Consider the following 26,673-nt stretch of genomic DNA (forward strand, 5'->3'; position numbering starts at 1 on the left):
CGGGCGGAAGTAGCCTGTTGGGCGGCTGACGAGTCCATCATGGCAGCCGCGGCCGCCTCCCCGGCTCTGAAGCGGCTGGATCTTAGGGACCCCGCGGCGCTTTTCGAGAGCCATGGCGCGGAGGAGATTCGCGGGCTGGAGCGCCAGGTTCGGGCCGAGATTGAGCACAAGAAGGAGGAGCTGCGGCAGATGGTGGGCGAGCGGTACCGCGACTTGATCGAGGCGGCCGACACCATCGGCCAGATGCGCCGCTGCGCCGAGGGGCTGGTGGGCGCCGTGAAGGCCACCGACCAGTACTGCTCCCGCCTCCGCCAGGCCGGCTCGGCCGCGCCCCGGCCGCCGCGGGACCCGCAGGTCAGCCCCGGGCCCCCGCCCCCGGCCCGGCCGCTCCCACCCCCGCGGGTCGGTCGGCGCCCCTGGCTGGGCCTCACCTGCCTCAGGAAGAGCTCCCGCCACCCCTTGCGCTCGGCTCCTGGGGGGACGCCCGCGGTCCTTCCCTTGCTGCTGACCCGTTCTCCACGGTCCCTCGGCCGTCTCCTCGGGGGCCTTCCCGCGCTTGCGGGCCTCGCCCCCCTCACCGCACCCGTGGGGTCGCCGGGCTTGTCTTCCCACCTGAGATGGAGACGCCAGGGGTCTCTCGCTAGACTGTTCAACTCGTTCCCTGTATCACGTCTCCTGACATTGTTGCTGGAACAGAGTTCTCCCGTGTTGACACCTTCCCCCCAAGTCGTTCCTTCCTCCCAATCTTCCTCCCAGCCCCGCCCCCACCCCATTCCCAAGAATAACTCCCACGGCCCCAAAGAGCTCTGCTCCCCTCTGTGGGAGTCGTTGGAGGCTAGTAACCAGCCCATCCAGCTCTCGTCTTTTAATAGCGGAACATTTTCATTTTAAGGAACTCAGGTTTTTCTAATCAGGTGATCCGAAGTGTTCCCCCCTGCCGCCCGCCCCAGACGCTAATGATGAGACCCAGCGTGGAAAAATGCTGATCCTAAAAGTGGAGCAGCCTTTCGTTCTCCTAAAGAACGATGACTTAGGGTGGCAAAGTGAAAGGGTGCGGAGAGTGAGAAAGGTAGACACTTGTCCTTAAACCTGGGAGAAGATCCTTGCAGCGACGTGGAAGAAGAAATTGCAAAAGTACAGTTTAGGTCCAGTTTGGAGCTTTTTAATACAGTCTGGGTTTTAGAAAAATGCAGGTCATTAGGCTGGGCTCACACGAAAGAACCATAGAAGATTGGAAATTCTTCGCTAACTTCTGAAATGAGAGACTTCATCCCTTCCTAAGCTAATTTGTGCTGGCTTGTTTTTGGAAACATTTATTTTTATTCCTGTTATATCTTATTTATTCTCAGTCAAAGCCACAAAAATTTGAGCGCCTTCTGTGTTCAAGGCACAAAGAATCAGAATTCTGCTCTAAAGGAGCTTACAATCTAGTTGAGAAATTAAATCCATGGAAAGTTGATGAGAAAAATGTAACCAATTCAGAATAGCAGAAGAAGACATTTTAGGATAATGGGTGATTGATTCCCAGAATAATTGTGTACATTTACCATAAGAATTCTGAAGGAAGTCACTTCAGGCTTGGGTCCTTCTCAGTTAGGAGAGGCGTTTAGGATAGATGAGATTTGGAATAGGGGGTCTGGAGTATGTAAAGACAATTAAAACCAAGTATCAATTTGATTAAAGCACGGTTGGTCAACCTTGGTGCCGTTGACATTTTGAACTGGATCATTCCTTGTCGGAGATGCTTATCCAGGGCATCGTGGGATGTTTAGAAGCATCCCTGGCTTCTTCCCACTAGATGCCAGTAGCACTCCTGTCCCCCACTGTGGTAATCAGAAATGTCTCCAGAGATTGCCACGTGTTCCCTGGGGGATGAAATCCTCTTCCTCCCCACACATGAGAACCAATGGATTCAAGGGTCCCTAGAGGGACTTCCCTGGTGGTCCTGTCTTAAACACGGGTTAAGACTCCATGCTCCCAATGCAGGGGGCCTGGGTTCGATCCCTGGTGAGGGAACTAGATCCCGCGTGCCGCAACTAAGATCCCGTGTGCCACAGCTAAGACCCGGCACAGACAAATAAATATTTTTTAAAAAAGAATAGGTCCCTGGAAGAAAGCAGTGGAAGGACAGGAGACCCTTGACCACCAGGCTAAGATACTAGGCAGCAAGGAGCCTTTTAGAACTGAGTAAAGATACGATCTAAATGGCCTGTGAAGAAGGTTGACTTGACAGCAAAGGAAAAGGATAGGTTGGAGGGGACAGAGAATGAACACAGAGCAAGCGAAATGTTTTTGGATTCATCGAAGTGTGAGATGATGATGACTCACAGTAGAATCATGGAAGTGGTAGCAGAAACCTAGGTCGTAGAGATGTCGACAGAACCATCAGAAGGACCTGAATTTCCTGGGATCTGGGGACAGAGTGATGGTATATGTGAAGATGTTGAGGGAGGTCAGATGGCTAAAATTTTTGGTATAGGGAGATGAGTTTAGTTTTAGATATACTGATTATAGAATAGCAGCGAAAGTTCCAAGGGGAGATGTCTGGCAGCGGCAGAAAAGGCTCGATGGGAATTCAGGGCAGCGGGGGGACTACAAGATACGGTGGTGATCTGCCTGGAGCTGGCGCTTCAGGGAGGAGAATCGTGAAGGAAGAGGACAGACCGAGGTGAGTGGAACGTGAAGATCTGGTGGAAGGTTGGCGAAGAGAAGCAGCCAGCAGAGAAGCCCACGATGCATTCAGAGCAGCAGGAGAGAACGTAGGGAGGCCGAGCGCCAAGCAAGGGAAGGGGAGAGCTCACTCGAGGGGCGGAGCATCGGCTCCCTGATACCCTGTCTGTGCGATGACCAGATTCGGTTTGCCCCTGCATGGGATGGAGCAAAGGTGCAACCGGAAGGAAAAGCTTGACTCCAGTAATTCTGCCACACGAACCTTGGTGCCTTGCTGAGCGGCATTGAATCTGGCTTCGGGGAAGCTTTGTACCCCCCAGATAGCCCCATACTTCTCCCCTAGCCGGCCCCACGCTGACCTTGCTTTTTTTGTCCTGACTTAGCTCTGTGCCTTTCCCCGCAGCCACAGCAGCCGTCCCAGGAGAAGTTCTACAGCATGGCTGCCCAGATCAAGCTACTGCTAGAAATTCCTGAGAAGATCTGGAGCTCCATGGAGGCCTCTGAGTATCTCCACGCCACACAGCTCTACCTGCTCTGCTGCCACCTTCACAAGCTGCTCCAGCTGGATCCTTCTAGTTCCCGATACAGCCCTGTCCTCTCCCGATTCCCTATACTCAGCCAGCAGCTGGCGGCGGCCAGCCACTTCCGGTAAAAAGACCTGCTCTGGTGATGGCCATACTCCCCCCCTCCAATTTTATGGAGGGTGTCTCCTTTCCTGATGTACTGGGGTTCTTCTCCCAAGATGTAAAAAGCTCCCCATGACCTCTGTCATCCTCTCTCTAGGTCAGCCATCCTGCATGAGAGCAAGATGCTGCTTACATGCCAAGCCGTGGCCGACCAAGCCGTGGCCGAGGCCCTGTGCTCTGTGATGCTCTTAGAAGAGAGTTCTCCGCGCCAAGCCCTAGCGGACTTCCTGTTGGCCAGAAAGGCAGCTATTCAGAAACTGCTCAACCAGCAGCACCACGGTGGGTGTGGCTGCTCTCCACGGTTTGGGCCGTAAACCCGGGGATGGAGCAGAACAAGCTGAGGGAGGCCGAAGCTTCCACAGCGTTCTCTGCTTCTAACTTTACTGAAGGCAAATTGTTAAAAGAGGATGGCTTCTTCTCGTAGGTGCTGGTGTCAAGTCTCAGATTTGCTCATTAGTGGAGTTGCTGGCCACCACTTTGAACCAAGCTCATGCTCTTTTCTACACTTTACCGGAAGGTCTGCTGCCAGATCCCTCCCTGCCATGTGGCATGCTCCTCTCTACTCTGGACAACATCACAGGCCAGCATCCTACTGGTGAGCTCTGAGCCAACCGCTTTTATTTTCTGGTTCATTCATTTCCTGAGCATCTGCCATCTGCCCGCTACTGTGCTGGGCTCTGGGGATACAGCAGTGAATTGGACAGATACAGACCCACTTTCCTGGAGGTCAGAGTCTAGTGGATATGCAGATATCTGCTTCATATCAATATTGGTCATTGCTATAAAGGCAGAGTACAACTTGACTTGGTAGCATTGAATGGAGGGACCAAGGCCGGAGACTTCCTTGGGGACAGGATATTTAAAGTGAAACCTGAAGGTTGAGTAAGAGTTAGTCAGGCAAAGAAGAGGGTTCCAGGCAAAAGAAAGAGGAGGTGCAAAGGTCCTGAGGCAAGGAGGATGTTAGTATATGAGGAACTGAAAAAAAGCAGGGGAAGCTGAGGGGAGGTGGGTGAGGGGAGGAGTAGCATGAGAAGACATGTGGCCAGTTTATCATTTGGGACCAGAGAATACAGCGCTGTGTGAACAGAGCAGTGGATAGCCTTCTAGGACCTTCCAGGCTTGGTTGTCCTCCTGTTATATGTTCCCGTGCACCCTGTACTTTTATTTGGCAGGATTTGTCCCAATTGGAATTAAATGCGTTTGGCTTTTATGTGCCAGTGGTTCCCCCTGGGGCTGGAGTGGATGCTGAGAGCTCACCGTGACCAGGTGACAGACGATGGGGGCAGCAGAGATGGAGCTGATTGGGCAACTCGGACATGTGTTTAGCAGACAATTTGGTGAGGGATTGGCTGCAGAGGGTGTGGAAGGAAGGGGTCCAAGTTTACTAGAAAGGAGTTTTTTGTTTTGTTTCGTTATTGAAGTATAGTTGATTTACAGTGTTAGTTCCTGGTGTGTAACAAAGTGATTCAGTTATATATTCTTTTTAGGGTTCTTTTCCATTATAGTTTATTACAAGATACTGAATATAGTTCCCTGTGCTGTACAGTAGGACCTTGTTGTTTATCTGTTTTATATATAGTAGTTTGTATCTGCTAATCCCAAACTCCTCATTTATCCCTCCTCCCACTTATCCCCTGGTAACCATAAGTTTGTTTTCTACATCTGTGACTCTACTTCTGTTTTGTAAATAAATTCATTTGTACCCTTCTTTTTAGATTCCACATATAAGTGATATATGACATTTGTCTTTCTGTGTCTGACTTACTTCACTCAGTATGACAATTTCTAGGTCCATCCATGTTGCTGCAAATGGCATTATTTTGTTCTTTTTTATGGCTGAGTAATATTCCTTCGCATATATGCACCACATCTTCTTTATCCATTCATCTGTCCACGGACATTTAGGTTGCTTTCATGTCTTGGCTGTGGTAAATAGTGCTGCAGTGAACATTGGGGTGCGTGCGTCTTTTCAAATTAGAGTCTTCGTCTTTTCTGGATATATGCCCAGGAGTGGGATTGCTGGATCATATGACAAGTCTATTTTTAGTTTTTTAAGGAACCTGCACACTGCTCTCCATGGTGGCTGCACCGATTTACGTTCCCACTGACAGTGTAGGAGGGTTCGACAAGGAGTTGGTTTGAAAGGGCTGCTGCTGAGTTTACTTTTGAAAATGTTGCCTTGGAGACAGCTGAGACCTTGGAGTGGGAACGTGGAGTGGAGAGGCAACCGTGGGTCCAGAAGAGAGCAGTGAGTGGTCTGGCTGGGGCGACACACACGCTGCATCTGCAGTGGCTGTTGTTTGAGGCCTTGGGGCGGATGACGTCAGTAAGGGGAGGGGATGACAGAGGACTGAGCCTCAGGAAACTCCAGAACTCAGAGGTCAGACGGAGGCGGCACGGCCGAAGGTAGAAGGGAAACGAGCAGAATGTGGTGACAGCCCAGAGGTCATTTTCAGACAGAGATGTGTATTAAACAGTCTCATTTCTGGCTTACTTTATCTTTCAACGGAAGTTCTCCCAACGGAAGAACTTTCAACGGAAGTTCTACTTTTAAAATGCCAAGCATTACATAGCCCTCATTTTCCTCCTTTCTCTTTTTTCCCCCATTCCTTTCCTCTCTGTCCTTTGCCTTGTCAACCAATAGGATGGCAGAGTTGGAGGGAAGCTGCCACACTCCCTGCCTGATGAGGGGAGGCCTGGACATACTCTGTGCTTCCTTTTTCCCCCTATTTCAGGGGTCTAGTCCGGCTGCCCAGAGGAAGATTGGATGATTTTTGGAAATTCCTTCCAGGTCCTTTATTAATTTGCTGTTCAAAGGATGGTCCCGATGACCTGTCCCTTGGCCCTCTCCCTAGGAAAGAGCATTGGTGTCCTGCAGGAGGGCATGAAGCTGTGCAGCTGGTTCAAACACCTGCCCGCATCTGTCGTCGAGTTCCAGCCAGCTCTCCGCACGCTTGCGCGTCCCATCAGCCAGGAGTACCTGAAAGACACACTGCAGAAGTGGATCCACATGTAAGTAGCCAGAGCTTTCCTGGCGGGGGACAGGACCCACCCAGCCTCGCCTGTGACCACAGGAAGGAGGGAGAGCCCTGGCCGTATGGCTGGTGCTCTGGGCCAGGCCAGCCCCACCTCAGCTGTCTCTCACTGTGCTCACGGCGCTTAGCCCCCGCTGGGAGAGCCAAGAGGGAATTTGTCTTTCAACACGTGACGTAGAGGATTTTAGACCCTCTTTATGTTAGAGTTCTGCCACTCCTGTGCTTTTATTTAGTGCAGTGTTGTGTGTGTTTGTTTTTTTTAATTGAGGTGTAGTTAATTTACAATATTGTGTTAGTTTCAAGCATACAGTAAAGTGATTCAGTTATACATACACATATATATTCTTTTTCAAATTGTTTTCCATTATAGGTTGTTACATGACGTTGAGTATAGTTCCCTATGCAGTACAGTAGGTTCTTGTTTACCTGTGTTATGTATAGTAGTGTGAACATGTTACTCCCAAACTCCTTGAAGTGTTTATATATTTATAAACACTCTGATACATAATAGATATTTACATAGTAGGACCCAGGTAAGAGGTTTTCAAGTGGAGTCCAGCTATTTTTCTTAATAAAGGTGTGAAAACCATGAAACTAATGAAGCCCAAGAAAAATGATTTTGTTGCAGGTGTAATGAAGACATTAAAAATGGGATCAGCAACCTGCTTATGTACGTGACGAGCATGAAGGGTCTCGCGGCGATCCGGGATGCCACGTGGGAGTTACTTGCCAATGAGTCGATCCATCACAGCTGGGATGTGATATGTCGGCGGCTTCTGGACAGGCCTCTCCTGTTCTGGGAGGACTTGATGCAGCAGCTGTTCCTGGACCGACTGCAGGTGAGGTGGGAAATCGCGTGGTCCAGCTGTTCGGTGGCCAGTCCCGGTGTGATCTTTTGATTATCTGGGGAGATTCCCACCACTTCCTAAGTATATTCTTTCCCTGCCGACCTACTCCAGGGCTGACTCTTCTGGATAATGAGCCATAAAGATGAACGGATTCTGGTGCTGAAAAAGAGGCCAGGCGTCTGTCGGGTGGTTGGGAACATGTCCACGTCCATCAGTGATGACATTGTTCTCTGCCACCACCATGCCATCTTCCTGAGCGTGGCGGAGAACACTGGATGTTGGGATAGATTGCCAGTTAGTGCTCTGGTTTTGAGATTTCCTGGAAAGAACTGGGATTTGAAGAACTCTTCTCTCCTTTGCTTTCAGACTCTGACAAAAGAAGGCTTTGACTCCATCTCCAGTAGTTCCAAAGAGCTCCTCATTTCAGCCTTGCGGGAACTTGAAAGTAGCGCCAGCAGCTCCACTTCAAATAAGCACATCCACTTCGAGCATAACATGGCTCTCTTCCTCTGGTCCGAGAGTCCCAGCGACCTGCCTCCCGACGCTGCCTGGGTCAGCGTGTCAAACCGGGCTCAATTTCCGGGCAGTGGGCTCTCCATGAAAGCACAAGCCGTTAGCCCTTGTGTACAGAGCTTCTGTTCTGCCCTAGATTCGAAACTGAAGGTGAAACTGGAGGACCTCCTGGCTTACCTTCCCTCTGGCGACCCGTCACCCCCCAAGGACGTCTCTCCCGCGCAAGCCAGGAACTGTGCCTTTGACAGATACGCAGACGCGGGGACCGTGCAGGAGATGCTGCAGATGCACTCCACGGCCTGCGTCAGGCACATCACGGACTGCGTCCAGGCGGAGCTGCAGCGCATCCAGCAGGCTATACAAGGGCAGCAGGACGCTCTCGACGGGGTCAAGCTACACTCGGTCCTTTTCATGGCCAGACTCTGCCAGTCACTGGGAGAACTGTGTCCCCACCTGAAGCAGTGCATCTTAGGAAAGTCAGGGAGCACCGAGAAACCAGCAAGGGATTCGAGAGCTCTGAAAAAACAGGGGAAGGGGAAAACTCAGGAAATAGTTCCCATGCAGGCCAAGTGGCAGGAAGTGAAGGAGCTCCTCCTACAGCAGAGCGTGATGGGCTACAGGGTCTGGAGCTCGGCGGTTGTGAAAGTGAGTGACACGTAAACGTATTCCTTCTGTGCCCGCAAGGCAGTCCCCATTTCTGTCCCCTTTTTGTCATAGTCCAGGCTGGCCAAGCTCAATAAGGCCTTTCAATAGTAAGGGAATAACAATTCTTATTTCACACAGTTATTTTCATTTATCTCTGCCAGATAGCTCAAATGTAAAAACTTTTCTATTCGTTTTAGCCTACATTTTATAGACAGAAACCCTGGATTTTTTTCCTTCCATCTGATGAGAATGAAAGACTTTCTCCCTGGACAAGGGTATCTGTTTTCTGCTCTTCAACCTAAATGTCATCATCTCCACTGGTGTCTTAAGAGGTGGCCCCTGACGTCTGTAGGGTAGTTGGCAACGAAATCCCCGTCGCTGGCATCAGCAGTTAGAAGAAAAGTGAGGTGTGCCACTCACCATCCCGCACACAGTGCAAGCAGCAGAAGCTGGTCTCAAGATGGCTCGAGTAGTTTGAAACAAACCCCACAAAGGATCTGAGTGGCCCATGTGGATATTTGCTTTCTGTTACCAGGTTTTGGCTCATGGATTCACCCAGTCATTACTTTTAGATGATGCTGGCTCAGTCCTGGCCACGGCCACCAGTTGGGATGAACTAGAAATCCAGGAGGAAGCGGAGTCTGGCAGCAGTGTCACGTCCAAGATCCGACTGCCCGTCCAGGTACGTAAGGGCCGCCACGAGGGGCCCGCCACTGGGAAGGGGAAAACCTGCTCTGTGGAAAGGACCGAGACTTGAGAAATAATCATTCAGCATACAGCTTCTGAGGAAGGGCTGCAAGTAAGACGTGTAGCTTTCTACTCTGGGAGCAAAGAGGGCGTAGGGCCGAGTAAATAGGAGACTGTTCGAGGAGTCAGTTCATGAGTCTTGCCTTTTGCAGCACAGACTCTGTGCTAATTAGAGAACCACTCACCCTAAAGTGGAAACATCAATGGAAAACACGGTGCCAGGCCACCAAGGGAATGACAGCAGCCGTCACTTGTATCTGTTCACGGGTCTCTGCTCGGAGAGGGGCCGACTGCAGGGGTCAAGGTCCTGGCGTATAAGCCTAGGTAGGGTAAATGAATCCACTCTTAGCCCGTCTCGCTGCATTGGGGCAAGTTGGCAACTGGACATTCCTTTGTTCTTTTAGCCGTCCTGGTATGTACAGTCCTTCCTGTTGAGCTTATGCCAGGAAATTAATCGGGTTGGAGGCCATGCCTTGCCCAAGGTGACACTGCAGGAGATGCTGAAAAGCTGTCTGGTTCAAGTAGTAGCTGCCTATGAGAAACTCTCAGAAGAAAAACAGGTGAAGGTAGGTGTGTGAATTTTTTCCCATTAAAAACAAAAACTGTAGCTTTTTCTTGCGTTTGGGCGCTTCACACCCAGGATTCCAGGTGATAAGGACCACTTGCCCCGGGCTATCTAATCGGTAGTGGCTTCCAGCTCCTCGACTTCAATCACACCCATTCCCAAGGGTCAAGCTGGTCATCACTGAAAAGGCAGTTCCGTACCAGTGGCGAGGACGAAAGCCTCAAAGTTTTTTAAAAAGACCTGCTTTCCAAGCCCAGCACTGCCACGTGGTCACTGCAGGCTTTGGGCAGATCATTAACCTGTTTCCTCAGGATGCAGCGGGGTCACGTGCGCTGCTTGGGGGGGTGGGGGGTAGTGTGAAGGCTCAGGAACAGTAGCAAAGCCCAGCACACCCGCGGTGGGGGCTCCTGTCGCCCAGCCCTCCTCCCTTACTGCTCTGCGGCCCTCTGCCTTTGGCGCGCACTCCCATTGCATTACTAACGTTTTTAAGACAGGACCAACTCCTGACTTGCGAAGGAGTTCATATTAAGTCTTCTCCCCTGAACTTCCTCAAAAGGCCTCTCCTTCGTGCCAGGAGCTTTTTTCTTTTAAAATGACTGTCTACAGCACCTGAGACCTTTTTTTAAGGGCCGGGTCTCTTCCCGGCCATTAGGTTTTTCGTTTCAAGACCAGGTATCTAACATAACTTATTTTTGTTATTGTTATGAGATTAAACTGGCCTTCTGAGTATAAAAAGCTTCTGAAATAACCAGCTGAAACGCAGCCAAACCCTGAAGCTGTTTATTCTCAGATAACAAGTCATCTCCCTTAATGGGTGGGGACGGGAAATTCATTTGCAGAAAGAAGGTGCATTTCCAATGACCCAGAATCGGGCACTGCAGCTGCTTTACGATCTGCGTTATCTCAACATCGTTCTGACGACCAAGGGTGAAGAGTTGAAGAGTGGCCGCAGCAAACAGGACCCCAGGTAGGTATGCTCGCCCTCCCGTGCATCTCTCCCAAACCTGCACAGCCCTTTTCTGGGAAGCCACTGGCGTTAGCCTCACGTTGCCCATTAGTTGTGTTTGTTTTCAACAGTAAGGGCTCATGTTACCAGCAAGAGAAAGAACGACCACCTGCTGGATAGATTCCACAGTCAAGTGTAGTATGTGGAATCTCATGCCTCTCTTCTGAGTCAGCCTACCAACTGTTGGGTGTAATCTGAACCTCCGGTACCCTCCCCAGAAACAACCTGGGGAAGTTGTGGACTGGACTTAGACATCCCATCTGGTGAAACCTCCTGAGGATCATTTAAGCTCAACGATCAGTGACAAGTGGGGCTAAGCCAGCAGTTAAGGAGAACAGACCCAGTTCCAGGGCTTGTCTAGCATTACGACACCCAAAGATTGGTTTCTGTCCTACAAAACGTGGAGAATGACCCACTTGATCCTTTTTGCAGAGTTGAGAAAGTGGCTGACTACCTTGAAGCGCTCATTGACCCGTTTGACCTGGACGTTTTCACACCGCACCTCCACGGCAACCTCAACCGCCTGGTGCAGCGGACTTCTGTAAGCCGGGGAGAACACGCTCACCGTGAACGTGAACGCAGCGCCACGGGCTCAGATTACAGCACAGACCTGCCCAACATACAATGCTCCAGGACACAGTGGGGAGAGGGGCTAAGACACAGAGCTGAGTTGTTACAGGGGCCGAAAAGAGGATTAGATCAAACCTCAGGGCTGAGGCAACCCCGGGATGACCCCTTTAGTTGTGAATAAGGACTATTCAGGTTTTATCCAGGCCTCAGAGAGAGGAATACAAAGAGCCATTGGACGGGGAGGTTCTGACCTGTGGGCAGCGATAAAAGTAATCGTGGAGCACGAACACGCTCAAAAGAGCATTTCCCCAAAAGGATGGCTAGAAACAAAGTAGTGACTGATTCCTGACAGAATTTCCTTTTAAGCGGACAGTACCAACACCCAGCCTGTTACTGTGCCCCGTCTCTCGTCTGGTAGGTTCTCTTTGGATTGGTGACGGCTACAGAGAATCACTTCACCCCCAGAAGCAGTACGTTCAGCTCCCAGGAAGCCCATAACGTACTGCCACTAGCATCAAGTCAGATCAGGTAATGATTCTGAGTGGTTCCTGCTGGGGCCCCAAAGCTTCCTGGTCCTTCTACTGAAATGCCCTCCTCTTGTCTTGGAGGTTTGGACTTCTTCCACTGAGCATGACAAGCCCTCGAAAGGCCAAATCAGCCGGCAGAAGCATCGAAACCAGAGCCCAGGTTAGTGTGCAGACGAGAGGTTCACCCCCATCGATCCTGCCCCGTCTCCCATCAAACCACCCGTCAGCTCCCCTTTCAGTAACCAATAAAGAACCAGATGACAGGATGCACTAGTGCTGCTTTTAATGGCGGCGCAATATAGAAGTACACGGTGTTACTCGCTTGAGCTAATAAGAGGTTTTAGGAGATGCCCACTGACACTATCAACTAGCCTCATAATAGAAATGTATCTCAGGCTGCCAAGGCTGTAGCAAATATGCAGGACGGGATGGAGAACGCTGCTTGTGTTGAATAGGGTAAGAGAGTTAACTGCTAACCCTGCACTACGACTGTACTTATTTGGAAAAACAATTGCTTTGTTCCAGTGATGGTTTCACCTCTCATTTCTTTTAGTCGGGTGGGAAGTACAAGGAAATGCGCTTTCTCAAGTTTACATGTTCTTGTTAACACACGTTTTGTTTCAGTAGGCTGCCATCCGTTAAGCCTGCGGGAGTCCTCCTGGGTATTTCTGAAGTGTGTTGTGTACGCATGTGTCTGAGAGCTCCAACAGCTTGCCTCCTTCCAGCATTTAATCCTTGTTTGCTTTCTGATTAGACAAAATATTCGCCAGGTATCCTTTCCATATTCCCTGCCATCAAACCCAGTAAGATCCAAAATCCTCCGTCAAACATCTGGTTTTAAAACTTGGGAGATGGTAGTGGGAAAAAAAAGTTTTTGCACAAGCCTCCCACTCTGTAAGCCCAGGCCTGTGCTGTGCCTTTCCCTCACAACACTCGGTTTCTGCTTCAAGTAACTGACCTTTCAGCTCTACCCGCATGAGAGGAACAAACCGTGGAGAGAAGGTACACGTTTGCCCTCTTCCTACAGTCCTCAGCTTCAGATTTTACTTCCGTCACGTGCTAGAATCTCGGTCTCCCGTGTCCTTCCCCAATCTGGTCTAAGAGCAGAGTCCCCTTCTAGAGCTGTCCGTGCTTCTCAGATGTGCTGTGTGTGCCGTGTGGACCCCAAGCGGAGTGGAGGGCGAGCAGGCCGGGGGTCCAGTGGACGCTAAGGCACTTTCCTCTACGTACAGCGGCAGGCTGCTGTCCCCCCGGCACTCTCCCGAGCAGATGACCTGACGCACGCCGGCTCCTTGTTCAGACAGCTTGTCGCCGAGGAGGAAGACTCGTCTGCGCCCTCACTGTTCAAACTAGGGTGGCTCTCTAGTATGACCAAGTGACACAGGACAATCCGTCTCTCTAAATAAATACTCCTGCATTATTTCTTTTAGAAGTGCCTCTGCTCATTCATTTCTAAGCCACACCAGTCTTTCCAGTTGCCGTGGTGGAATGGGGCCCCCTGGTTCCCGTTGGGGGTTACTTTAAGCATAAAGTGAATCCTTGTCCAATAGTTTCACAACACTTGTGACTTCAGACACCAGTTCAGAGAGCTTACACTGTGTCAGCCTTCACCAGCGCCTTAATTCTCGACACTACAAGGCGGGATTATCAGAGAGCACACACAGGCTGCTGCTGGACAAGTCTGTGAATAAGACAAAGTCATTTACGTATTCCTTGACTGTCCGAACTGAGCAGTGTTTTCTAAGTCTGAGATGTAGGCTCTGGAGGAATAACGGTAACAAGTTTATCTGGGGATCCAAGGGTCTGAGAGACCTTCTCTCTGGAAATACAAATATATAACAGAGAGAGGACGGTTATCAGGGCAGGTGCTGACTTTATCATACAGTCTGACTGCAATCTGGTGGTTCTCCTGTCACAGAGGACAGAGTACTTTCAACAGGACACCTACATACTAAGAGGTAGCATGGCAATTTCAGTGCAAGACTGAATCAAGCTTTCTATGTTTTGGAAAAAAACTTAGGTTTTTTCATGGAAAGTAGATACTCTTTACTAGTTTATTGAATTTAAAAAATTGAAGATCCCGCAAAATGAAAAGGCCTTTTTACAGAAAGTAGAATTTCTAAGTGACAGATCTGGAAATCAGTCTGACTTGGACAAACTATGGATTCAACACGCAGATGAGATTTCCTCCTGCTGTTGACTTGCCCTGGATTTCATACCCACCCTCGAAAGAATCCTATAAAAAACTGCTTCAAAGCCCCTTTGAAATCGCAATAGTGCAGCAAAACCACAAGTAAACAACGGCCTGTTAACCTGTTATTTCAAATATAGACTGAAAAGCCAACAGGCATCTTTTTGTGCAATTTTTTTCAAACATCGTTAAGTTGAAATGTCAAATCTGCGCAGCGCGGTCCCTTCACAGAAGGCAAGAAAGCGCGGCACGTCATGTGGGAGGCCGTCCTCGGTGCTGCAGGCTGTGAAAGTGGGCCTCCTTCAGGGTCTGGTTGATGTGGAAGTACGGGCTCTGGCACAGCGCGGACGGCACGGGCGCGGGCTGCGGGCCGTGGGGGCTGGACCGGGCGGTGGGGTGGCTTGAGCCGCTCTCCGGCGCGCTGGCCCGGTCCGGGCTGTTGATGCTGCTGCCGCTGCCGCTGCTGCCGCCACTGTCACTGCTTGAAGACTGGAACAGGGGAAAGAGACACGGCATCACAGTTAGGCTGTTCAGGGCTTAGGAGCTTAACGGGCGTTAACTTCAAATACCCTCTAGGACCGTCTTCCTACTCAGTTTGAGGAGGATCAGCATGAAAACACACTCTGGGCTTTAGAGCTTACAAAGCATTGTCACTAAGATACTTCATTCTGTCCTCACACCTACCCGCGAAGTCAAGTGGGGTGATGACCCAACACACCCCCCCAGGAAGAGGCAGGGTCCGGACTCCAGCGTGGGCCCTCCGACCGCGAATCCCTTACATCTTCATTCCTTTACGCATCTCCCCTGCTTGCTTTTACCACGCGTTCCTATCATTTCCAATAACCACAGAAGGGAGTTCTCAGCCTCCAAAGGGAAGCATCAGTCATTGGTACAGGGTATGAAGCAGGTGCCCTCGTAACAAGCAAGGTGGCTTCTGGGCACAAGTGAAAATTTTGACAACTTTGTGGTTATCATCTCATGGGCACAAAACCATACTCTCTGAAGGCAGAACACATAGCCTGAAAGACTTTTTTTTTAATTGAAGTATAGTTGCCGTACAATATAAGTTACAGGCGTGCAATATACTGATTCACAATTTCTAAAGGTTATATACCTCATTTATAGTTATTATAAAATATTGGCTATACTCCCTGTGTTGATCAGTATATCCTTGTAGCTTATTTTATACCTAGTAGTTTGTACTATCCTGAAAGACTTGAATATACTTCTTGTAGAGTTATATTAGCATCTTTGCAGTTCGCTATGTGTACACGGGCACACGTGCACACATGTGCCTAATTTTCTGTTTAATATCCCTAATGTTACTTGGTGTCTTAGTCATCTTGAAGAGGCTACTCAGAGTTCCCTGGTAAGAGTCACTCTCAGAAATCTCCTTCCTTCCGATGCGAGGATCTTCAAAGGGAAGGCAAGGTAAGGATGGATCCTTTTCCGAATTACAGTCTTTGACTATTTCTAATAAATGGCAACCCCAAAAACTTGACAACAGCACACTTCTCTATTTACAACTCAACACAATATTGTGCTGGAAGGAATCAATGCATGAGGCATTTAGAATTCTAGAGGTTAATGATCTGGTGTATAACTTTTTTAAATTTTTACCCTTTGATACTTCTAAAGTTATATTCGTTTATACAAAAACACTGGTTTTGAAATGCCTGCTTACGACCGTGTGAAATCTACATGTAAGGGGAAAGACCGGCAAGAAGCAGGTCACAGTCGTTAGGTCAAAACGGAGGGGTTACGGTTACGGATTTTTGCTACCCTTTACCGCAACTTTTTGCAATGTGGTTATTATCTATTTTCATTATAAAAGTAAATGTATAGATAAAATGTTGTTTCTACATAGATACTTTAAAAATGATTCTTAAAATACTAGTTCTATCCATTTTTTGATCAAAAGTTATACCTAACAATGTGTACATAAACAAACTTATCTAAAATGGCAAAGAAAGCAATGTTCACGAAAGGCATCCAGTCTTAACACTTAAACCAAGAATTATCATGGTCCATAGGTCATTTGTCAGTGTAAGGCACTTACACTTAACAGGTCACTTAGCCCACTGCCCCCAGGTAGTAGGAGACAACCTACCTATCTTCTTAAAAACAAAATTGATGAAAGCATTATAATGGGCTGAATAAGGTCAGATGGCAGGGTTAACAGCAGCAGCAATTACATTTACTTAAAGACTTAAGTGAAAGCCAATTCAAAAACAAAAGCTGTGTTCCATAAAAGCCTCCCCTAACCTAGCACAGAATCAGCTAGAACTGCCGCTGGCACAGCCGGCAAGGCCGCTACTCGGTGACGAGCAGGTCACCACACTGGGTAGGAGGCCCACAGCACAGAGCACTCTGTCTCCTCTCAGTCTGTTTTCTTTCCTGTTTCTCGTTACAGGTACTGTCTGAAAATTAAGGCAAGAACTAGAATCAGTTTCTAGTAAGTCAAGTTTCCATCTCAAATTATATTTACTTCACACTGTAACAGCAAAGGTGACACTATTCTGAGAAAAGATAAAAATTCTTTAAAATAAACAGGTTAAAAAAGATTGCTGTACAATAACTGTTGAAAAGGAGAGAAAGGGAGACAAATACACCTGCAATTTCTAGTCCATTTTAAGTATCTTGTAACTCAGATTTTTAAAGACACGTATAAAACTGTTTAGTGTGGCCCTGTTTATAATAGCTAAAAATGGGAAACAACCTAAATGTCTAAAAATAGGGAAACTGCGACTTCCCTAGTGGTGCAGTGGTTAAGAATCCGCCTGCCAATGCAGGGGACACGGGTTCGAGCCCTGGTCTGGGAAGATCTCACATGCCGCGGAGCAACTAAGCCCATGCGCCACAACCACTGAGCCTGCGCTCTAGAGCCCACAAGCCACAACTACTGAGCCCGCGTGCTGCAACTACTGAGGCCTGCGTGCCTAGAGCCCATGCTCCGCAACAAGAGAAACCACCGCAGTGAGAAGCCCGCGCACCGCAACGAAGAGTAGCCCCCGCTCGCAGCAACTAGAGAAAGCCCGCGCACAGCAACAAAGACCCAACGCAGCCAAAAGTAAAATTAAATAAATAAATGTATTTTAAAAAATAATAAAAAAATAAAATAAAAATAGGGAAACTGGTTAAACTATGGTATATGTATATAAAGTGTAATACATGAATTATAATCCGTAACGATGAAATTCTATTCTGCTGGTAACAGTGAGGATAAGAGATGTACATACACCAAGGTAGAAAGAGATCTTTAACATCTTTTTTATAGGTTACAAAACAACGTATAGTAGGTCCACTGGTTTTTAAAGTGTTTTCTTTACTGTATACATATAGGTACACCAAAAATACTCTGGAAGGATATACATGCCAAAATATTTAGAATTTGGACCTCCTACTTTCTATAGCTTCTACAAAAAATACTTCTTTTGAGGGCAAAATACAGTCATGAGTAAGAGAACTAAAGAGTGCTACTACAAAAGAGAGTAAGGTCTCCAGTCACTCGTAGCTTCAAGACTGAGACTTAAGGAAAACACTGACACTGTAAGATTTTAGGAAGGCTGTTTGCCTCCCGTGACAGCTTAAGAACCCCTAAACTGCTTCAGCTGACTGTGGCAGACAGCAGGCCAATGATGCTCTTAGACTAAGAAGAGGGAACCTATACAGAACCTGGGAATCTGGGTGAACGCACTTCACACGTTATTTTAATACACATAAAACATTACACCCTACTGTCATTAAAGGTAAGAACAATACATCTCTTTCAAAGGGGCACTGGTTCCTATTTTCACCCCACTCAGACGGGTCTTGGCATTATCGAGGGGCTTTAGGGAATATCTCACCATCTACGGATGGCCAAGCAGCAACCAGCAGAATAAAAGCAAGCAGTGCAACATGCTAAGGGTGATTGTTCTGTGAAACTTCTCTTGTGATGCACAAGTATATTTGGTATGTACTGGGTCACAAAATATGGCATTTCTGTGGGACCGGGTCAAAAAGTTTGAAAGTTACTGAAATGGGTCTTAACGCTGTCAGCCATCAAAGTGGTCTAACTTTGTAGGATAAAGGAAAGACCATTATTTCCTTTTAACCCTAAAAGCATAAAACCAAATTTTAAGTCTCTATCAGAGCCTTAAGATGTATGAAGAAGTAAATCGTTTTGTCTTATAAAACCAAAAAACTCGAGATGGAAAAAATCGTATTTCCCCTGCTTAGTGGAGCCTCTCTGTATCAGATTGCTTGGGGGGCAGAGATGAAGAGAAGGGAGAAGTATTCGAAAGAGCTTTCAGGAGTCTTGAGAGAAGGTAGAGCAGATAAAGGCAGAAGAACACGCACTGTCTTTAGCAGAAAGAATATACGTAAATCATGGAGCAGAGGGCAGACAAGTTGAAGTTCATTTTCTTAGTCCCAAGGGCTCAAATCATACAGAGCTCCTGACCCCTCAGATAGGCCTGCCCTGAATTTTATTTTCCCAGGGTGTGAAGTCAGTTTAAGAGAGAGCCCATTTATACCCATGGTAGTAACAAAATAGCTCTAAAGACACTTTCTACTAATAACCTTTAGAAAGTCCCCCAGGTGGGATTGTTACTGAGTCTCTGCTTCATAAAAGGAGAGCCAGAGTATACGTGTACACTTATTACCTAGAGCTGGATGCTTCCTGTTAGTTAGAAAAGCAGATCAACAGCGTATTTTATTTTCTTTCAAGCCCCAGCTTCCCCTCACATCCATCTCCCCATCCAGTGGTGCTTTTAAATTTACGTGAGCCTCAAACGAAAAAAGAAACCTTGCTCGTTGTATTACACAGTCCATCCCTGGAGTCAGAGTGAAGTTCACCCTAAGGCCACTGCAGAATCTGAATTAAGTGCAAGGGATGATCCTAGCCAAGTCTATCAGAGCTTCTAATGTAAAACTCTGTGCTTCCAAAGTGCCCAATGATTTAAGAGAGCTCCAGATCGGCTAATACCAGTGAGACCATAAGACTCCAAATGCATTCAGTGGGCTAATTAAAACCACTTTCTAAATGTGCAAGGGAAGAAAATACAGGTGGTCACTTTTCTGTGTCAATGAGTAAATGGCATATCCTTACAAGATAAAATTGGACCACATCATCTGTTTGAAGTTTCTGCCTAAAAACATGTATGTATTCTCATTACTAAACAGATAACGTTCAGGTTCAATATGAAACTGCTTGGGGTGGCTTTTCTTGCTGTGAGTTGATGCAACATATTACAAATATTTCAAGGACTTGAACTGTGAGCAAAGTTTCTAAAGACGGACACTACAAATTGGGTTAACTTTTGAAAGGACTGTTCCTGCATTTGAATGGACCTTTTGAGAAGTTAATTTCAGAGTTAATTTGCTACAGGGTTTTAAACACACAACCTTAACACCTTACCCCAGAATCTGCCAAAACAGTTTTGTCTGTTAGGCTGGTCCTACTACTAGGACAGATTAATGATGACAATGAACAAAAACAAAGAGTGTTAAAATACCTTCTTTAAAAATTATGCAAAATATTCCCAGGGTCAGCTAAATTCAGTGCTTTAAAAAAAAAAAATCACCTAACATACTGCCAATTCTTATCAGTTAAAACAAATGGATTTATAGAATCCTAATTTTAATGATACATGGCTTCCCCTGGTTCTGCAATGCTTTTATCTGCCATGCCTCTACACGCCAACTAAGAATACCCTTGGGATTTTAGAGTCATGCCATCAAAGATTTTCCCTTCTAGTAGAGACAAGAAAAAAGACAGAGGCTGTTCCAATTAAGCCACCTCTGTTTTACTTCCACATCTTCTCGCTCTCTACTTGCTGTTACTTCGTAGTGATCTAAAAAATCAAAATGGTCTTGGTAAGTTAAAGGTATTTTTAAAAAGTTGGGGTCTTTGTATTTGAAAAAGGTACTGCTTTTGTTCACTCAGGTAGCAGTACTTCTTGTAAGGCATATACCTGCATACCAGAAGCCAGATTTACTGGAAGTGTCTAATGTAATTTGTAGATATTCAAGCTCAAAATAAAGAGCATTATTCCTACAAGTGAAGCTACAATTCAAACCAAAACGGCCAGCCTAAGAAAATGGATTTAAATAAGTTAAATCTAGCTAGTTTTTACCCATCCAATAACTGTCTGAGGTCAGGGAAGGGAGCTACCTTTGTAAAGGACCCAACAGGAAGGTGCAGAGTGACAAATCACTTCACTCCTTGCTCACCAGAGAGAAAAACGAACCTGCCTTAGACATTAACTACCAGGAATCATCTAGAATGCCTTTCAAAAAACCTTTTTATTCCTATACCTGTAATTATATCTCAATTTAAAAACCAGTATCCTAAGGCTCACAAGGCATGAAACCTAAGTCACTGGAGTTAAAATTCAAGATCTTCAATGCAAACACAGATTCGAGTTATGAGAAAAACCACTAGACCCCAATTTCCTTACTTTTTGTAGCTAGAAATCTAAAACTGCTTTCCAGCTAATACCATGTCATAGCATTTACTGAAAAAAATATTTTCCAGCTAAAAGATAGAGGGAGGAAAATTATTCTTCTCTGTTCCTATGATTCAAGAGAAGTCTAGAACCTAGTGGCCCTGGGTATACGTAGCGAAGTCCCTCAGAGCTTCCGATCTGTCTTCTGGGAGGCAGCACACACCGTGGCAGGAGCCCGTAGCTCACACTCAGACTCTGGGGCTCCCCAGTCTGCCGCTCACCAGCTATGTATCTTTGGGCAAGGGACTTTATTGTTCTGTGCCCCAATTTTTCCATCTGAAAAGTAGAGATCATAATAACCACCAAACTGACAGGAAGAAAATGTACAAGTAGATTCAAAGTTTCTCTTTACATAACTCATCTGGCAAGTCGGTTCACATTCTTCAGTTCACGTTCTTCAGCTTCCTAGAATCTAGGAAAAAAAGAGGCCCATACTATCTCCATTTTACAGATAAACATGACTTACTTGTGGCACAGTTCGAAACCATTCAAACACCTCGTGTCTTATTTCCCAGTACTTGCCAATGTTATCACGTTTAGGAGAAAAAGGTGAGTTCTGGAAATTAATTATAAATGACAGTTTTAAATCTCTCTTACAATGAAAATAAACTTCCAAATGAAAGTTCTTTACGTTACAAGAAAAAAATTCTAAACTTAAGTATCTCAAGAAAGACATAGGAGGGGCTTCCCTGGTGGCGCAGTGGTTAAGAATCCGCCTGCCAATGCAGGGGACATGGGTTTAAGCCCTGGTCCGGGAAGATCCCACATGCCGTGGAGCAACTAAGCCCGTGCGCCACAACTACTGAGCCTGCGCTCTACAGCCCGCGAGCCACAAATACCGAGCCTGTGTGCTGCAACTACTGAGGCCCGCGCACCTAGATCCCGTGCTCCGCAACAAGACAAGCCTCTGCAATGAGAAGCCTGCGCACCACAACGAAGAGTGGCCCTCGCTCACCACAACTAGAGAAAGCCCACGCGCAGCAACGAAGACCCAACACAGCCAAAAATGAATGAATAAATAAATAAATAAATAAATAAATAAATAAAATAAGTTTTTAAAAAATAATAATAAAATAAAGACACAGGAAATGGCTCCTCTTAACTTAGTCTCTTAAGGAAACTTACCCCGTTGGCCCTACCTTAGAATTAAGATACTGTTTTCATTAACAATACACTTTGTCATGTAAATTAATAAAATTAAGAATCCACTAGTAATGACATGTTTTATTATTTCCCCCTTTATACACAATTGTCAACAAGCAGCCAAATGTCCCTAAACTGGATATTTTTATGCTATAAACATAATGATCTACTCCAGTGGTCACGATTCAATTATTCAGTAGTTAACTTTCCATTTTAAAGTTTTCCCCTGCCTTTTGCTGCTCTAGTTCTCCCTGGGTTCACTCAGACTCATTACTCGAGGGGAGGGGGAGGGATAAATTGGGAGACTGGGGTTGACATAAACACATTACTATATATAAAAGGGATAACTAATAAGAATCTACTGTACAGCACAGGGAACCATACTCAATACTCTAATGACCTATATGGAAACAGAATTTTTAAAAAGTGGATATATGTGTATGTACAACTGAATCACTTTGATGTATAGCAGAAACTAACACAACATTGTAAATGAACTATACTCCAATAAAAATTCATTAAAAAAAAAAAAAGACTCATTAGTCAACAGCACCAGACGCTGGTAAATGTGCTAAAACGGAGGGTCGGAGGGTCGTGACCGCCCGTGAGGGATCTAATGGTGAGTTCAGATTACCGTGACAGGTAAAAAGTACCTGTATTGACTGTTACTTATTACAAGGGCAATCCAGTCCATCCTTCAGACTAATGATTACAGAGTGGTTTAACCACTGAATTTCTTTGGACAAGTAAGAACCAGACATGTGAACCCACAGGTTGAATAACAATACACCGTTTTCTTCTGTGAGAAGAAGAAAGGTATTAGGGAGTGAAGGTCATTCTCTACAAACAGCAATTAAAACAAACCAAAACTGTAATACTAAGGAGTATTACTCAAAATAAGAGATCAGAAATGTTTGATTTTTTTAAAAATGACAATTTATACTCCTGTTCTCAAACATCAAAATTGTAGATATAGGGAAAAAAGATCAATACAAAAAAGATCTACCGTACCTTTGAACTAATGCAAACATCATATAGCAGGACTGACATACAGACACAAGTAAAGAAATATTCAGGGGCTTCCCTGGTGGTGCAGTGGTTGAGAGTCCACCTGCCGATGCAGGGGACACGGGTTCGTGCCCCGGTCCGGGAAGATCCCACATGCCGCGGAGCGGCTGGGCCCGTGAGCCATGGCCGCTAAGCCTGCGCGTCCAGAGCCTGTGCTCCGCAACAGGAGAGGCCACAACAGTGAGAGGCCCACGTACCGCAAAAAAAAAAAAAGTAATATTCAGGGTGATACCGTGAAAGTAATCACCGCATACTCTTTTTAATGAATAGTCTTATAACTCAAAAGAATAATGGAGACTCAATTCTGTTAGTATTATCATTAGATGTTCATGGCAGCCTCTAATCTTTGGTTTTCTTCCAAAGAAAAAAGAGATTCCCTAGTTTAACCAAAAGCTCAATTACTTTTCTGTTAATCTCAAGGGAGAGAGAAAAAAAAAAACCAAAGAAAAAAAAAGGTGATAGGAAGATTTAAAAGGGAGGATAAAAGCTATAGAAATTTAAGTCTCCATGTAAAAGGATCTAGTCTGCACTGGTGCATCAGCTGCTCCTGAGTATTACCTACATGACAGTTACTGATTTTTTTTCTCCCTGAGGGAATTACTTTGGATTTCTGGTAAAGACTGGATATAGGTCAAATCCTATTACTGAGAACTAATTAAAGTACAAATTACTTTGGCTGTGGAAGAACTGTGATCTATGGAATTCTGCTTTAAATGATGAGACTAGGGCTTAGGAATCTTTGCCACTGAGGAGTTTCTCTCTTAGGGTGACAACTGTTGAGGGTCAAATCTTTAGGTGCATAATTTAATAGCAGCATCCCTTCAGTGTCAGCTTCCTTGTCCCACTGCAGACCAGGTGCTCAAGTGCACAGGAGGCATACTGCAGCACCCAGGAAACCAAAGTTCAAACCAAAGTTTGAACTTTGCCCTTTCCCCCTCCCCCCACTCCACTCTGCTTCCCACAGGTGCTCTTTTCAGAACAACATAATGAAAACATAAACACAATTAAAAATAGGACTTCGCATACACATACATTATATATTCCGAATGCTTGTACGGTTTCTCTTAAAAACATGGAAAGCTTATCTTTAAGAGACATGGAAGCAGCAAAATATACTTGTCTTAAGGACAATTAATGTTTAGAAACGATTAGACAATAAGCTGGCTTCTGTATTCTGTACCGCAAAAAAAAAAAAAAAAAGGCCATGACTCAAAAAAAAGAGGTTAAAAACACTGCAGTCAAATAAGATCACTTTTCTTTATTCAAAAAAATTTTAATTACATGGAAGTAACTGGGTTATTTAGCTCAAGCAATGAAAACAGCAGGTACTCTGGACCATACTTCCTACCTCTGTGTCCCAGGAATCGTGAAAGACAGGGTTCCTGCTACTCCTTTTGGTCTGTGGGGGGAGATGGTGGTCTTCTTCACTGCCATTCCTTCTCCTTTTCCTGAAATTAAATCACAAGGAGAAAAAAAAAAAATTCAACAATTGACCTTCTGGACACTTCCAACTGTAAACCATGACAACATATAAATTTGCCCTCTTGCCTAAAAAAAGATAAATCATCATATGATATCCCAATAGGTAAAAAAAAGTTAGAAGTACACCGTCGCCAGGCACGAAGAACAAAAATATAAAAGAGCAGCAGTATGGTCGAGCTTAAATTAGTAAAACTCATTTCTAAAAAAAAAGCTTGACAATTTGAAATGCCTGTTGGGAACAAATAAGATCAGGAAGACATTAAGGACTAAGCTCTCAAACGCCACCTAATTAATGTGATCTTTTCCTACATCTCCTGAAGCTAAGATTCCCAGTTACCTAATTTAACTCCTGTCCCTACGACAACATCTAAGACAGGAGTGACTGCCTTTGCCTATTTACACTTAAAATCCTTATAAAAATGGTGCTACACAGGAAGAGCATTAGAGGTTCTGGTAGACTCTAATCCTTCATTTTCTTTCATCCCTGAGTTTTCCCCAATTATCACATTAACACAAAACCTCTCTGCCCTCTAACATATTAAATTACTTTTCTGGACAATCACTGGAAAGGCTGCTCTTGGACACATTAACTTGATTATTCCGGCTACACCACCTGGTATTACGAGAAGTTACTTCACCAGGTTGTTACTGTGCGATTGTAGCACCAGCCACTTAAAATGTCCAGGTTCTAGAAAAATCACACATATTTCTCAGTCAAGTGTTCTGAGATGTACAAGAAAGACAAAATTTATATGTTTTCTATGCAAGAATCAAGTGCTATCAGGACTTCCAAACCCCAGTTAGAAATCAGAAATAAATTAAAGGAGGTATAGTTTTAAGTCAAATTACACGGAACTGTGCTGTCCAATACAGTAGCCACAAGATATATTTGTTAATTTAAATTAATTAAGATTAAATAAAATTTGAAACCCAGTTCCTCGATCACGCTGGCTACACTTTCAGTGCTCAGTGGCTACCCATAGCTAGTGGCGACTGTATGGGACCGCACAGATATAGGATGTTCCTACCACTGTAGAAAATTCTACTGGGCAGTGCTGGCTAGAGGCCAATTTATACAAAGCAGCACAATCTATTATAATGAAATCTCTTCAAGGTTCAAGTTTCTATAGCTAGAGGATTAAAGAGCTTTTTGGAAAGTACTGAATTTGAACATACAGTATCTTCTATACAGTTATACTTTCTATGTGAGTAGGGTGGCTTACTGTGGTAGGCCCTTAACCCTAAGGCTCTGAGTTGAGGTCTGGACATAGGAGAACATTTAAGTTATCACCCCAAGCTCAATCCTCTGTACTTCTGAATACATCTAACATTGTTAATGAACGAGTATGGATAGTTTAGGCTTGGAGTGATAAATAATGGGTGTGTGGTTTTGATAAAGCATTAACCAACCTGCAGAGGGCTACACCATTTACCTCATTCTAAGACTCAGTTGTTTATAAAATAAGATCTCCTTATCTTTCTCTCAGGGGATTAGATCTTATCCTGAAGTACTGGAGGTTAAAAACTAGATAAATATCAGGTTTTAATCATCATTAAATGGATGTGCTACTTGAACCAAGAAATTGCTACGTTCGTTCTAATACGACCACTTACAAAGCACACCTTCTGATGGAAGGCCAGCTGACGCGCAAAGAGAAACTCCTCAAATGACAGCGTGTTGGTCCCCAAACTCCTCCTTTATCAGTATGCCAACAGCTGATTGTGCCTGGGCTGCTGAGTCACTCTAACCAAACTCAAGAACCTGACCAAAACGTTCCAATTTCCTCTTTTATAATGGGAGATAAGATACATCTTTCTAGCGACAAGACTACGAATGTCAAGAGGATAGGCTGGTTTTGAAGATTTCAATTAAACTCTGGGAAAGTCTCATGAAATATCCCTGCCTCATAATCAGTTGATTTCTCCAGGTACCAGAATCATCTCTTTGGCCCCCTGGGAGTCCTCTTCTTTGTGCGGCACTAGATTAAGGAGGAGCCCTACCTCTTCTTCATTCTCCTTTTTCTAAGCTCTTTGCAGATTTCACCCTTGAAACATTTCTCTTTCAACAACATCACTAATAATTGTCAAAACTACAGCTTCATGCTTAACCCCCTCCACACAATCAGTCAGATTGTAACTTTTAACATTAATGCCATAGACCAGGTTATAATTTGAGCAGCCACCCTATAACTGATTACATTCTCCCTAGCCATCTAGTTACAGATTATTGTTTAGCACCTGTTACTTTTAAGGATGGCAGAAATACATCACTTTTCCTTATTTCATTTCTCTCCAATCTTCCTGTCATCTCCTAGAGATCAAGCATAGAAGAAATCCTAGAGTACGGAAACTAGTGGTTTTCAATTTTTTTTTAAAAAAGTAACAGAACTCTTACGTCCTACCAAAAAAAAAAAAAAACCCTCTATTTCCATAAGAGATAAAGGATCTGTTTTAAAGTAGAAGCCTCCCTTCCCACAAACCCACCC

The 26,673-nt window shown here is 45.5% G+C and overlaps 3 protein-coding genes across 8 annotated transcripts in view; 1 reads left to right on the forward strand and 2 right to left on the reverse strand.

Annotated features, from left to right (window-relative positions):
• SLC39A11 (solute carrier family 39 member 11) overlaps positions 1–743 on the reverse strand; it is a 411,490-nt gene extending 410,747 nt beyond the window's left edge. For all 3 annotated transcript variants that reach the window (XM_060291082.2, XM_060291079.2, XM_060291072.2), the window contains exon 1: positions 432–743. The gene's annotated coding sequence lies outside the window, so the exon portion shown is untranslated. The remainder of the gene's footprint in view (positions 1–431) is intronic.
• COG1 (component of oligomeric golgi complex 1) lies at positions 1–13,244 on the forward strand. 2 transcript variants are annotated; one of them, XM_060291067.1, is made up of 14 exons: positions 1–354; positions 3,074–3,318; positions 3,454–3,635; positions 3,781–3,951; positions 6,212–6,368; positions 7,020–7,230; positions 7,606–8,397; positions 8,933–9,079; positions 9,549–9,710; positions 10,549–10,676; positions 11,148–11,256; positions 11,704–11,813; positions 11,894–11,972; positions 12,208–13,244. In XM_060291067.1, the coding sequence occupies exons 1-14, from the start codon at positions 40–42 to the stop codon at positions 12,265–12,267; spliced, it is 2,868 nt and encodes a 955-aa protein (XP_060147050.1). In that variant the 5' UTR covers positions 1–39; the 3' UTR covers positions 12,268–13,244. The 2 variants fall into 2 exon arrangements, with proteins under 2 accessions (XP_060147050.1, XP_030693928.1); XM_030838068.2 differs by having other exon boundaries at positions 13,045–13,244.
• The window catches only part of VCF1 (VCP nuclear cofactor family member 1), a 16,569-nt gene continuing 1,974 nt past the window's right edge, over positions 12,079–26,673 (reverse strand). Inside the window, exons 2-4 of one of the 3 annotated variants that reach the window (XR_009560471.1) lie at positions 24,054–24,153; positions 14,126–14,492; positions 12,079–13,631 (exon numbers count right to left, since the gene is read on the reverse strand). Coding sequence is in view for 2 of the 3 variants with exons in the window: in XM_030838079.2 (XP_030693939.1) it covers positions 14,256–14,492; positions 24,054–24,153 (337 nt within the window). In the remaining variant the exon portion in view is untranslated. Of the gene's footprint in view, positions 14,493–24,053; positions 24,154–26,673 lie in introns of all 3 variants that reach the window. The other 2 variants (XM_070044541.1, XM_030838079.2) reach the window with 2 other exon arrangements.

This window comes from Globicephala melas, chromosome 20, assembly GCF_963455315.2.
Source record: "Globicephala melas chromosome 20, mGloMel1.2, whole genome shotgun sequence".
In the NCBI taxonomy this organism is placed as follows: domain Eukaryota; kingdom Metazoa; phylum Chordata; class Mammalia; order Artiodactyla; family Delphinidae; genus Globicephala; species Globicephala melas.